Source organism: Xyrauchen texanus, chromosome 27, assembly GCF_025860055.1.
Source record: "Xyrauchen texanus isolate HMW12.3.18 chromosome 27, RBS_HiC_50CHRs, whole genome shotgun sequence".
NCBI classification, from domain to species: Eukaryota; Metazoa; Chordata; class Actinopteri; order Cypriniformes; family Catostomidae; genus Xyrauchen; species Xyrauchen texanus.
This window is the reverse complement of record NC_068302.1, coordinates 25,120,654-25,135,057: the sequence shown is the minus strand read 5'-3', so window position 1 is coordinate 25,135,057 and position 14,404 is coordinate 25,120,654. Positions and strand designations below refer to the sequence as shown.

The following is a 14,404-nucleotide window of genomic DNA, read 5'->3' as shown; positions in this document are numbered from 1 at the left end:
CTCATTCCAGAGAGGCCTCTTTAGGAAGGCGAGTATAGACCTTGCCTTGAACTCTGTAACACGGTTATGCTAACATGAACCATCTTGTCAGGGCCCCCCTCCACAATCTCTCACCCCCTTTAAATAATGAACAGCCAATGTAGCAAAACTGATTTGACTACTCAACCCAAGGCCATGACCTGGTTGCTTTAATTCACCATAGTTTGGTTTTTCCTTATTTAGTGTATCCAGTAACAAAACAGGTGTGTGGATGTTCTTGGTGGAAACTAAAAAATGTTCCCCATCTATCCATCATAATAAGTGTTAGGTTTCTGACTGATCTCACAAGTGTATTGTGCAAGACAGCAACCATCTTAACCTACTTGGACAATGTTGCTAATTTAGTGATGTGGACAAAAGTAGAAAACGCCATTATTATAGCAATTACATTTATTGATGCTGGTGTAATATAACACACTTAACTTTTAAGAAAAACATTCCATCTGTCAAGACTGTGATACATGTCTAATGCTTTGCGTTTTTCCCCTGAAGGCTTCCTGTATGACTACACTCAGACCTACGACTGCTCCTTCTATCTAGCAGGTGTGTGTTACCTGTTATCATCAGTTTCTCTTTTCCTGGAGCCTGTGGCGAGACGCTGGCAAGCCAGAAAGAAACAACTAGAGACTCTGAATGAAGAGTTGATTTCGAGTAATGGCTGTTTCTGCCCAGTACCTCAGAGAAATGGTGTCGTGTAAGAAAAGGAATGAACTCTAAGCCATCTCAGTTTCCACCACCCTCCGAGGACTGAACGGAAAAGGACCGGACATTAACTTTTTGCTGGACCACAGCATGGCAAAAAAATTTATTATGTTAATTTGAATGCAGAGATTTCTTTATGACCAACACTATATTAAAGGTATAGTTCACCCACAAATAAAAATTATCTCATTTACTCCTCATGTCATCTCAGATATGTATGACTTTCTTTGATCGACAGAACACAAAGAAGAGTTTTAGAAGAATATTTTGGCTCTGTAGATCCACACAATTTAAGTAAATGGTGAACAAAACTTTGAAGCTCCAAAAAACACAAAGGCAGCATTAATCTAATACATATTATTTTATCCATGTCTTCTGAAGCAATTCAATCAGTTTTGGGTGAGAACAGGCTGAAATGTAACTCCTTTTTCCCTATAAATCTTGACATCAGCAGTCTCCTTGGCCATCATGATTTCAAGCTTGATTGCACTTCCTAGCGCCATCTAGTGCTCTGAGATTGCAGATGTAAGATTTATAGTGAAAAAGGAGTTTCATTTTGGTCTGTTCTCACCCAAAACCAATTGGATCGCTTCAGAAGACATGGATTAAACCACTGGAGTTTTATGGATGACTTTTATGCTGCCTTTATGTGCTTTTGGAGCTTCACGTTTTTGGTCATCATTCACTTGCACCATTTCGCTGTCGATCTATAGAGCCAAGATATTCTTCTAAAAAAATGTTTTGTGTGTTGAGCTGACGAAAGAAAGTCATGCACATCTGGGATGGCATGTGGGTGAATTTAAATTTTGGGCTTTAATGCTTGATGATACTAAAGTGCAGTACGATTAAAATAATTTTTTTACATATACATTAAATTGACTTCTCATGTCAAAGCACAATATTAAGCATCCCTCACAGCCACTCATCGATCTTTCTTCAGAAAAATATTCAGATACTTCCACTGTGATGATGGTATATCCCAGACCACCAAGATATTAAGCCATGGCCATAATAAAAAAAATATGAATGTCTTTGCATTATGTAACGATATAAAACCTTAAAATATAAAAAGTTGTGCTTACTTTAAAAGAAATATAGCACAAACATAACTTTGCATTTCATAAAAAAAAAAAAAAAAAAAAAATATTTCAAATTTTCAATCAATATAAATGTATTGCTCAAAATGAAAAAAGTATTTGGACACTTTCTGGATGTCAAATATTATTTTCACCTGTGTGAACTTAGGGGGAGCTGACATAATACATCCACTAAAATCACATTGGGACCAGTTAACTGTTGAAATGATTCATAAAATTTGGTTCTAAGAAAAGAACTAGCTTTTAGATGCCATTTGGTTTGATATTGTGTTATCCATTGCAAAGAAATGCATACATTTATAATGTAAGGAGAAAATTGAATGTGTTCTTTTACAAAAAATATATTTTGTCAAATGGTAGTTCTATGCAATAAGCCCATAAAGATGGCTGCAGGGCTGTCACATGAGGGTGCTTCCTGTCCATATTTAATGCCTATATATTAACTGTTCATTTTGAGGTGTGGTAAAATGACTGACAGCAAAATGGACAAACGTGTATTGATGGATAAAAGTTTGTTTTTGTCATTAGTGCCTCAATTTTTCTTGCTGGTGCCAAATCAGTCATACTGTTGTTCACTACTGACAACAACCAAGACATTTGCAGCTGCATTCAGATTTGGTGAATAAATTCTGAAATTAATTGGCCAAGAGTTGCAAAAATTAGGTCAGTTAACTTGTGGGTTCACATGTTGTGTACCTGTACTAAAGGCCCTGATGGTGACAGTTTATATGGGGAGTTTTCTTTATATAGTTTCCTATATTTCTGTCAGTTTTATTTTTACATTTTAGTTCAACTCAATATCCTACAGTGCAGCTACTGTATGTTTATCACCACTATTTGCCTTTAAACACAATGATCTACTATCCTGTAATGAGAGCCAAAGATGCAACAGAGATATCGGTCTAATTAATGAATCTATGCATTATTGCATTTGAGCGTGTAGACAAATACACTAGTTTAAGTTCACACGTTGCAGTTCTGCCTGGTAGTGAGGTTCTACGTTAGCTACTGCTCTCTAGTGGCACAATGTACTGCCATTGGAATGCTGTACCAATTAACACTGTCATTTTCCAGTTCTGGAATATCCAGTTCGTTCCTTTCATCAGAACATTTGTAATGAAAATCAGTTTTTTTTCTTCTTCTTTTTTTTCTAATGAGAGTGAGCAAAACACGCACAAATGCAACAATTTAACAAAATGGAAAACATTCTTGGAAAGCTTCTAAAAGAAACATCACAAAGAATAAGGCATGCTCTGGGCACTGAAATAATTTTATACTAAATTGTTTTCAAGATTTGTGATGCATCCAGAAAGCTTTTCATTCTTATCACTTTTGATTTATCAATAAAGACAGGGTTCTTTGGAGAAATGTTTTAGAAGTAAACTTGTATTTCAGTAATTTTGTAAAGTCAAATGTTTGTAAACTCAAAAGACGGCCTTAAGTCAATTAAGGGGACATAATAACATCCTCTTAAAGTCAATGAAAGAGATCACACCAGCTATACTGTACTGTTATCTAATTTAATAGTTGATGTTTTTACTTTTGTTGAAGGTTTTGGATTATTTTTGTTGACAACTCTCAGACTTGTCAAGTTTTTCCACAACTGCAATTAAAGCCAGCAGTGTATTTGAAAGCCATCCTGTAAAGCTTTTTTAAATTCCTAGATGTTCTCTTGGCTATAAAGGGCAAAGTATGAGAACACCATGTCTATCTCTATTACACCATGTCTGAACTCCATTAATTATCTTAAGTGCTGAAAGAAACTTATGTACTGACAAGTTGGGATTACTTGTGTGTATGTTGTAATTCTAAAGCACATTCATTCATAATGATAACTATTCATAATTTTATCAGAATATTACACAAAGTCAAAGTGGTGTAAAAATATATCTTTATTGAGGAGCATATAGCATATACATACATCAATAGTTTTTAATGCAACATTCCAAATATATAAATATATGTCATTACACTAGTATTAATATTAACCTACTCAATTCTAGCAATATAATAGCATAGCTTAAAAATTAAAATAGCTGGTACTTACAGAATGTGAGCTGTGATGAGGCCTGACACTCTTCACTCTTTTCATGCTTAATTACTGATGAATGGATAACCATAATGCAACATGTTCTGTGGACATATGAAAGAAAATCATATGCAAAATGTGTAGAGAAATCATAAAATGTAATCTCATGTAGGTATCACAACAACTTCTGACAAAATCATTGTTGTGTGAAAGTGTAATAACTGCATGCATGCTTTTTCCGACTCTAGTAATCAAAGGCATGAGAGCAGAGGCTTATAAACAATATCAAATTGTCTAACAGATATATATGAAAATGACCAACTGTGCTTTTAACACTCAGCAGGACACTCAAATCTGTCATCCTGGAAATTACTCACATGAGGACATCTGTTGATAAAATAGAATATATGCAGAATATGAGAGTGATGTTTCTTGCTATGGTGGGGGTTGGTGTTAAAATTAAAAATATAGTTCAACCAAAAATGTTTTAGAAGAATATCTCAGTGAATGGTGATAAACAGATCAATATTTAAGTCCTTTTTTAAACCATAAATCTCCACTTTCTAAATGTAAAAGTGAAAGTGGAGATTTGTAGTAATAAAAAAAATACTAATATTGATCTGTTTCTCACCCGCACTCATATAATTTCTGAAGATATGGTTTAAACCACTGGAGTCTTATGGACTACTTTTATGCTGCCTTTATGTGATTTTTGGAGCTTCAAAGGTCTGGTCGCCATTCACTTGCATTGTAAGGACCAACAGAGCTGAGATATTCTTCTAAAAAACTTAATTTGTGTTCTGAATAAATCAAGTCAAAGTTATTTCGGATGGCATAAGGTTGAGTAAATGGAGTTTTCATTTTTGGGTGTACTATCCCTTAAATAACTCTAAAAGACAAAGATAGGTAACCTTTATCATCAACTGAGTCCAAGTGACAGATAAAGGTTGAATGGGTCTTATGGCTCTTCTCCATAATATTACTCTTCTTCATAATAGTTAGAAAAATTAACAGTGCAGGAATAATATTTTCAGAATGAACTCTTTTAAGAGGAACTTCTGACTGTTACAATAAGTAGTAGTCTTAGTAAAATCTGAGGGCAGAAAGCCTCTTGTGAAACCTGAATTAGCTTACAGAAATCATGTGGTAGCTTATGCTCAGGTTGTGTGAGAACTAAGCTCCAACTAGGAACAATGAGCTAATGTTTTGGACTGTCGGACTTAATGTGGTCTTTTCATTACTTTGAGAAGTGGGTAGGGGACAGTGCCTGGGCTACACAAAGAGATTATGTAAATGAAGCCAGGGGAGGGGTTACAGTGTTACCGTGGAGACCTACAGTTACCAAGTTACCAGGCTCATTCCATAGCATCTGAGAACAAGCCAGTCAGTCAGCACTGTGGTGCTAAAAGAGATACAAGAGAAAATATTAGACTACAGCTGGGTGCCATGTTCAGTGCTGGGAGAGAACTGATTATTTGCATCAGTGCTAGAATTTTTTGTCAAAACAAAAAAAGAAGTATACTTTTATAGAAAATTATTAAAATTACATGCATAAACAGATAATTATGAAATGTCTTGCTTTTAATGTTTGCTATGGTGCACAAACCTTTTTGCAGAGAGAAAACTGATCTGCCAGTTTCCTCAAACCTTTGGTCAATAAAAGAGTTGTGCTGAATGGATGTACTGCATACATCATATATTTCCTTAAAATCTAAACTAATTGCAAAAATAAACCAAAGATATTTGTCAGATTATTTGGGAAAGACAACCTCATTTACTACTACACTGTTCAGAAGAAAACAAAATGCAATGAAACTGAACATTGACTGAGCTGAACATAGTAATACAGTAGCAGAATTTTTATTTTTGGTGAACCTCACACTGCTCAGTTTGCTCAGTTTGAGTGTACTCCTCCTGCTACAGGAGACCAAACATTAACATCCCTGTAATTGTGATTGTGCCCCGATTATGTCCTTAGTACTCAAATAATCCCCCCCCACTACAACAATAATACAGCACAGGAGAAAGTCTGAGCTGAAGACACTGCATTATAAATTTTAATGTAAAAATTAGCTTAATTTCAATATTAGGAGTCTAAGGCTAATTACAAGGCTTAAAGGCTAAATGTCAGTTGTCAATTTATAAAGCACGATTAAAAACAGACTGTAGACCAATGTGCTGTACAATAATAAATGATAAAACACTGTATAAGGATAATACCAGTGAACATACAACAATAATACTTGTAAAATACTAATAATTAACTAAACTCTGTTGGACCAACAGCTTTCAGAAGAGTTTTTAGCTGTGATTTAAAAATGTATGAAGGAGCATTTCTTATGTACAAGGGTAAGCTGTTCCAGAGTTTTGGGGCAGCTACTGCAAAAGCCCGGTCACCCTTTTGCTTTAACCAGGGAATAATCAAAGTTCTCTGTTCAGAGGACCTAAGAGACCTTGTGGGATGATGTAGCTGCAGTAGATTAGAAAGGTAAGATGGGTCTAAACCATTCAGTGGTTTAAAAACAAATAATACGAGCTTAAAATCGATTCTGAAGCGCACCGCCAGCAAATCGAGAGAGACCAAGATGGGGAGATATGATCTTGCTTGAGTGTACCCGCCAGGAGCCTAAGCAGCAGCATTCTGAACCATTTGCAGACGAGACAATGATTATTGACTGACTCCTACATAAAGAGAATGTCAGCTTTGTTAATTTTGAATTGTATGTACAGGTCTACACTCAAAACTAGTTTTAAGATTTACGCATTTCAATAAAAAAAATAAAAATTAAAAAATCTAAATTGAATCAGGTAATCTTGAACTAAATAAAATATTTTAAGTTTTATTAATTCAATTTAGTTAAAAATCACAATTCAATTTGATGGAATTTTGTTATAAAAACATTTAATTGCATTAAAAATAGGCTCATATATATATATATATATATATATATATATATATATATACACACACACACACACACACACACACACACACACACACAGTACTGTGCAAAGGTTTTAGGCACTTCGGAAAAAATGTTGCAGTGTGGATGTCTTTAAAAATAATGCCCTAAATAGTTTTCATTTATCAATTAACATCATACAAAGTCCTGTAAACATAAAAATAAATCTAAATCAATATTTGGTGTGACCACCTTTGCCTTTAAAACAGCACCAATTCTCCTAGGTACACCTGGACACAGTTTTTCTTGGTTGTTGGCAAATAGGATGTTTCAAGCTTATTGGAGCTGTTCTTCTATTCTATTTGCAAAATAAATGTTTGGGAGTCTAAAAAGTATATTTATTATTGACACACTAAAGCTGATATAAATGACCAGTACTGTGTGTGATATATATATATATATATATATATATATATATATATATATATATAGTTGGATTAGCTTCATGTTTAGTATAGGTATTATAGATGTTATATATATATATATATAAACATCTTAATACCAACTAAACATGTACATTCTTATTGCCTAGATTAACTAAACAATTCATCTTTTTAAAATTACAAGCACATTATCAGTTGTCTTAACATTTGAAATGCTCATTTTTGGGGATAGTTCACCCAAAAATTACAATTTTGTCATTTACTTATCCTAATGTTGTTCTCAACCCATATGACTGCCTTTCTTCTGTGGGACAAAACATAAGTTATGCAGAATGTTGTGGACTGACAGCCTCAGTCAAAATTTATATCCATTGTATGGAAAAATAAAATATATAATGCAAGTGAATAGTAACTGAAGCTGTCAGTCCATAACATTTTTCCAAACAACTTTTATGTTCCATTGAAGAAAGAAATGCATGGGGCTTTGGAACAACAAGAGGGTGAGTAAATAATTTCATAATTTTCTTTGAAGTATTCCTTTAAATACTCTTTTTATGTATTTATTTTGGGGGAAGTTTTCAGAAACTATATAGACACATAAATGTCAGAATTACAACCAGTGGTAAAAGTTCAAAACCTTTTACTCTGTTGCTCACTTTAAACTTACCTGTACCAGATAGACTTTGTGTCTAAAGCCCCAGTATGAAGCAAGTCCCAGTATGCCCCTTACTCACCAACACCAGAGCACTGGATCTGGATCCTCACATTTGCCCTTCATAGACATGAATGAGCAGCTGGTGTAGTGATGCAGCTGAATGGACTTCTTCCTAGCAAAGGAAGAAGGGTGTGTTCATTCTCTTCTGATGAGGCTCCTTGCCAGCAAACTTTGGTGGACTTCATATGGGCAGCGTAACAGGAAATGTTTGATTTTCTTTCAGGATTTCTTCATAACAGAAGGTATTACCATGTAATGCTCATCTGGATGTCTTTTTAAAATTTGTTACAGAAAATAAATGTTTAAGAATGCAAACTATCAAACTTATTTCGAGATGAACAATATTGAAGGCTAAAAACGCTTTTCACTTTTCTAAATTTCTTTCCTCTCTGATCATGGAAATCCTCTTCCTTCACTGATTTCCAATGAAGTAAGACAAACTCGTATCAGAAGAAATCAAAGGATTGAATAAACAAATGCCTGTTCCTCTGAGAATTGGAAATCATTGTTACCAGGTTCTGTCGGCCTCTATCATGCTGGCAGTTGTGCTGGCAATGCATAGTGTGAAACAGCAGTGTGGCCGGCCATGTTACAGCAAGCCTGGATACTTCCAGCTGAGGTACACATATGGAAGCTTGAAACAGCAGAAAACCGCTGCCATGCCTGCGAGAATTCAACGACCCCAGCGAAGGTGCCGAAACAGATATTTCGGTTTAGATGAAGGTCTGCGCAAAGATCATCTCTCCACTGACTTTGTTCATCTCCAAAAACCGAGTGCTACATTCTCAACACTCAGCAGAACCCCCCAGTTAATTAGCATGTGTGGGAGCTCCAGGACATAAGGGTGGGAAATACAGATTAACAACAACATTGAGCAACAAAAGAACTCTCTCCCTTTGCTCTCACCGCCATCCCTGATCCTGGGCCGAAAAACAAAGGGGAGAATTTTTGTTTCCTGAGCAGAAACAAGCAATTGAGCAACAATTCCTCCCGAAACACAACCGAAAAAAGCAGCGGCAGGCGTTCTTCAATTCATTTCCAACGAATAAACATTTCTCCCTCAAATGAAACAATTTATTGATAGCGTGATATAATCAAATGAGGGGCCAGTGCACTTTTTGTGTGTGTACAAACAGCCATGTCAGAGCTTTGCAAGGAGTGAGTGACCGATTCCTCTTTTCCCCCAATCAAGAAATTAGGAAAACACAGCACAAATCAAGTGTCATTATTTCCGTTTAAATATGCGAACTGTAAGCACAAAAACAATTACACAAGCAGGTAGATGCTCTCTCTGTGCGTGTACACTAACACTAAATGGAAAGCTCTTGCCCCTGTGCATCCAAAGGGCTCCTGAATCATTTCAAACAATCATTTCTGGTTCCAGCCATGTGAAGTCCACTTGTGGAACAGTCCATTTCCTGTCCAGTGAGGCTGTGACTGAACATACAGCATGTCCATTTATTCATGTACACAATCGACTGTTTTTATATTGTTAAATAACCAACCAATCAACTTTTAAAATTTAGTGGGAGCAACATAAAAGCCATACATGAAAATATGTTAGTTATTCATCGAATCAATACACTGCAATTAGCTAAATAGACTAAGAACACAAACTCAGTTTTTTCAGGATTTTAGAGAAAGCATACCATTTTTTTTAAAAAAACATTTGAACAATGACACACCCAGGAATCACAACATTTTGTATTATTTCAAACATAAATGGCCTTGCAACTAAAATCATACTAAAAATGTATGGACTACATTATCAACTAAGGTATGCCAATAAAAGTAAATTTAGGACTGTCTTACACTTGTATAAGTGTTGGGCTAGATGTTTTACATTTGCATGGTATCATTTACATATTAAGTTCCCAGTAATCTCATTGCTATATATGTGGCATTTCGGGTAAATTATGGGTGTTGGTGATGAAATATCACATTATAGGCCATATGCACTTAACATTAACTTCAAAATCTTAATAAAGAGACCTTAAACACTATCAACAATATAAAAGTTAACTGAATATATCTGGTAAATTATGACAAACCTATTAAAAAAAAAAATACAAATAAAACCACCTTATGTAATCAAATGATTTTCTGACAATTAATTATAATTTAAACTGAGACATTTAACAACCTCACTATGAAACCAGAATGCTTCGTTCAAAATCTTTTGAAATGTAACACAAAAAATATGGAAACAGTATGTCAGAATACCTCTTTCTTCTTTACACAACAATAACCTTGATGTTATACTTTGTCTAAGGAGGGCTTAGATATATCTTCTTTATAATCAAAATATGTTCAGAATTAAATTTTAATGTGGTAAGGGGATTTAAGGTGTTAACATGTAGCCTGTTTTCTACTTTCAATCAATAAAACACTGATGACATTTTTTGGCTACATCTTTGTATATTAGCTAGATAGAACACTGTTATCAACATGCAGTTCAATGAGAATTTTTTAGGTCCCTACAGGACTATATACCTATAACACACTCTCCGTTACAAAATAATGATTGTTCAAAGCATCAAGACACATGAACCGAAGTTGAACCCCTTAAATCATATCAATTGATAACCACATAAATCAACATTCACAGAAATTATTTTGTACAAAGATGACTCTGCAATCTGACTGAAAAACATGAAGTATAACTAGTTAAAGTGTTTCATGACAACACCAAATTAAATGTTCCTTTTTGAATATGACCTGTATAATTATTTTTTCTTTTGTATGCAGGGTACAACTTATCCCAAACTAGACATCTGAAAAAAAACTTGCAACGTAAAACAAATATATTGCCATGAGCTAAATTTTGCTATATGAATGGGCCTTAAAGTTTTTTTCTCACTCTTTTTTTTTTTTTTTTTGTACTAGTTTGGCAGAACAGGTAATAACATTCGCCCTTTACTGTAATACCACTTCTGCTTTACACAGCATGCATTTAAGAGACATTTAGAGAAGCTTGCAATTAACAATGCTTTAGTGTGTTATGATTGTTAAGATGCTCCTCGAACTATGATCATGACCAGGAAGTCCTCTTCTGTTTTGGCAAGAGCTTTCGCAGAAGAATCTAAGAACTGCTGAGAGAAATCACAGGGCGGAAATGCATGCAGGACCCCAGTGTTGTCCTTATCTCTACTGGCCCCCACAGGTAAACTGATGACCCCAGCGGCCTGCTTTTGCTTCAGGTAGGAAACCAAGTTGCGCAGGGGCCTCTGTGTTGATGCTGCTGGATCTGAAGATGAAGTCTCCTCTGAGCTGCCTGGGACGGCCAGTAGAACCGCATACCCACCTGGGCCGGCGACTTTGATGCGGCGAGACACTTCGTCGATCTTGGGCTGGTCGAGGCGAAGGCGTTGTGTGATGCGTAGCTGACTGACTTTGCCGCCTGTGCTGCAGTCAATAAGAAGACTGGTGGCAACGCTCAGATCCCCTTCCAGGAGATGCATGCTGGCTGGGAAGTTACTGTTCTTCAGGAGTAACATGCCATTCCAGGCCATGCTCAGCTTCCCACCAGCATCCTGCTTCAATGTCTGGTTGCTTTTGGAGCTGCTTTCAGATCGGTCTCTCTTGGAGGCTCCTTTGGCAGAATCACCCGCTTTGCGCTTTTTCTCTGTTGGATTGGCAGCAATGTTGGACTCTAAGAGGCTGCTGCTGCTTTTGAGGCGTTTCTCACCGGGGGCTCGGTCCAGGCTGCCACGGATCTCTCGTGCTGGGGATGGTCGATCAGCTCTTGCTGGTCGCTCAGAGTCACTGAATCGTCCGTCGCGGCTGCTACCCCCTGGGCTGCCCTCTAGGGAGGGTGGTCTACGCCGACGGGCCACCCACTCACTGCTGCTGTCAGGAGAGCACTCCAGATGTCTCCCATCCTCCATGAGGCGCCGTTTACGTGCAGGTTCCCTGCCTGGCAGCTCCCTCTCCAGAGACCACGCCTCTCGCCGTCGTTCACGTTCCAAGTGCTCAAGGGGCTCAAATGCAGGAGTTCTTACGCGTTCACGAATGCCAGGTGCTGGCCATTCAGCCCCAGCATACAGTTCTCGTTCTCTGAAGTGCAGTGGAGGTGGTGTCCTTTCCCTGACCCTGATGGACTCAGAGGTGGCACGATGGACGAAAGACTCAGCCACAATTTCATAGTGTTGCAAAGGCAGGGGCTGCAAGAACTGCTGCTGGTAGCGGTGCTCTGTGTCAGCAAAGTCCACCCTCAGCCTCCTGTCTGGACCACCGAGAGGAAAACCACGCATGTGTGTGCAGGCAGCCTGAGCGGCATCCAAGCTTTCATACTGAATATAAGCCCAGGTGTCCCCTTTTCTGTAGTCTATAGTCCTTATAGTTCCAAAGCGGTCAAATTCCCTCGCTAATGCAGTCAGAGGGACCCATGGTCCAAGACCACCCACCCACAGGCGTGTGGTGGGGGTCGCTTTACCATATCCGATCTTTATGGGGTTTCGGCCGACAACTTTCCCAGACATGCTTATTTTTGCTCTATGGGCCATGTCCAAGTTCTCAAATTTGAGAAAGCCATAGGTGCTGCTTTGGCCACGAGTGGGCCTTTTAATGTCCACCTCAGTGATGGTCCCAAATCTTTCAAAAGCCCTCGTCAAATCGTTTTCAGTCACAGTAATATCCAAATTACCCAGAAACAGTGTGCGGTTGGCTCTCTGATCGTCCTCTGGAGAAATAAAGTCCTCCTCGCGGAAAGGAGTGGCCCGCTCTGCAATGTAAGCAGGCCTTGCCCTTGCTTCATAAAAGGCAAATTCTCTTTCCCTTTCAAGCTCTCTGGGTAAAGGAGGGGGTGGGGGAGGAGGAAGCCTACCGAGCGCTAGCTGCTGTAACCTGTAGTCTCTGTAGCCTAGACCAGTTGGAGAGAGCGGCCTCTGTGTATGCAAATGTCTATGGCCTGCAACGACAGAAAAATGGTCCTTGTCTACCGGAGACCGACTTCTCCTCCTATTTAAATAGACAGCCTCAATTTTCAAAGGACGGTCATACAGCACCAAGCGGCCTCGTGCGTGCTTCGCAGCTCTGGCATCATCCGGTCTCCTAAAGTTCACAAATGCAATTCTCTCGTCGTTGACTCGGCTGATTTTAACACTCACGTCACCAAATTTTTTGAATTCATGGAAAAGCCCATCCTCGATTTCCTCATCGCTCAGTTGGGAGCCGAGCTCACTGATTTTTAAAGTTTTGTACTCACTTTCGTTGGTGGGAAGTGGGGCGCGCGATTCTCCGCGTGAGTTGCTGCGGGCGGCTGCCTCTAAAGACAAACTCGGCGCGTGATTCTTGCTGCTCGAACACGCAACCGGGCTGGTGTAACCGTGGTTATTTCCAGTCCGACTGGAGACGTGTCCGTCAAAATCTCGCCCTTCTCTTTTGTCTCCGATCAAACTCCGTCTTGCAGACCCTCCTTCACTTTTAGATGAACTATTGCCATTGTTGCTTCCACCACCAGAAATTGAGATAACCCCCATTTTCTTACTGGTTGGGTGACTTCCTCCCCTATCTCGCATATCATCCAAGGCCCTTGAACGCTTTTTCACCGGCGACCGCTCTTTTCCCTTCATGTTGGATATCCTCAAGCTTTGCGCACCTAACTAACTAAAAACAATGAATAATTATGATACCGCAATGTCGGCGAATTTAACTGAAAAATGTTATAACTTGTTCAATGTTACTGCGGCAAACCAACCGCATTCGCCATCTTGTCAAGACTAAAGCATATCCCGCCCACCGACTTTGATTGGGTTGAAGCTCTGTAAAACGTCAACACTATTGGTTGTAGTATCTGTCAATCAAGGCTGGCCGTACAGCGCCCAGACTCGATGTACACCATTTTAGCTCCAAAGGCTAAATATTTATCTTAGCCCCTTCATAAACACGAGGAGTGTCATTCAACTAATTTTTCCTCTGTCATTGTGGAAATACACTGATATATATATATATATATATATTTGTATATACTTCAGCGTTTTATTCTGTTTTTAAATCAAATTATAAATCCTTGATGGTGACAGAAAAATATTTTGAAATAAAAAAAAGTGTTTTAGATTGTTTAGTCAACCATTAAAAGGGATTTTCCGACTTACCTTACATTTAGTTTAAGTTAAAATAGTTACTGTCTTCATAAAATGTGTGTGTGATAAAATAAACGAATAAAACTAACTAAAAATCTTGTAGTTCACTTTATGTCCAACAGATGGTGACCATTGCATGTTTCTCTGAGATGAAGTGTCATGTTTTAGTTTAAACGTGAAAAACAGCTTGTCTGCATTATGCTGGATTTAGCTGTCAAAGATGTTCAGCCTCATAAAATATAAATGTATTGGATAGAAAATAAGTTTTCAGAATGGTTATAATTGTTTTTGTATGCCAAGTAACCAATATGATGGGTTGCTGTATATCAGTATACAAAAAATACAACGTAAAATACAATGAATTAAGATATTTATTTACTTGAAGGCATTTAG

The 14,404-nt window shown here is 37.8% G+C and overlaps 2 protein-coding genes across 3 annotated transcripts in view; one reads left to right on the top strand and one right to left on the bottom strand.

Annotated features, from left to right (window-relative positions):
• slc16a4 (solute carrier family 16 member 4) overlaps window positions 1-6,652 on the top strand; it is a 37,703-nt gene extending 31,051 nt beyond the window's left edge. For both annotated transcript variants that reach the window (XM_052094423.1, XM_052094422.1), the window contains one exon: window positions 532-6,652. In XM_052094423.1, coding sequence (XP_051950383.1) covers window positions 532-737 — 206 coding nt within the window. In that variant the 3' untranslated portion in view covers window positions 738-6,652. The remainder of the gene's footprint in view (window positions 1-531) is intronic.
• Window positions 6,653-7,349: 697 nt separating this feature from the next.
• On the bottom strand, window positions 7,350-13,630 carry rbm15 (RNA binding motif protein 15). Its single transcript, XM_052094965.1, has one exon. The coding sequence runs from the start codon at window positions 13,499-13,501 to the stop codon at window positions 10,937-10,939; it is 2,565 nt and encodes an 854-aa protein (XP_051950925.1). The 5' UTR covers window positions 13,502-13,630; the 3' UTR covers window positions 7,350-10,936.
• Window positions 13,631-14,404: the final 774 nt, after the last annotated feature.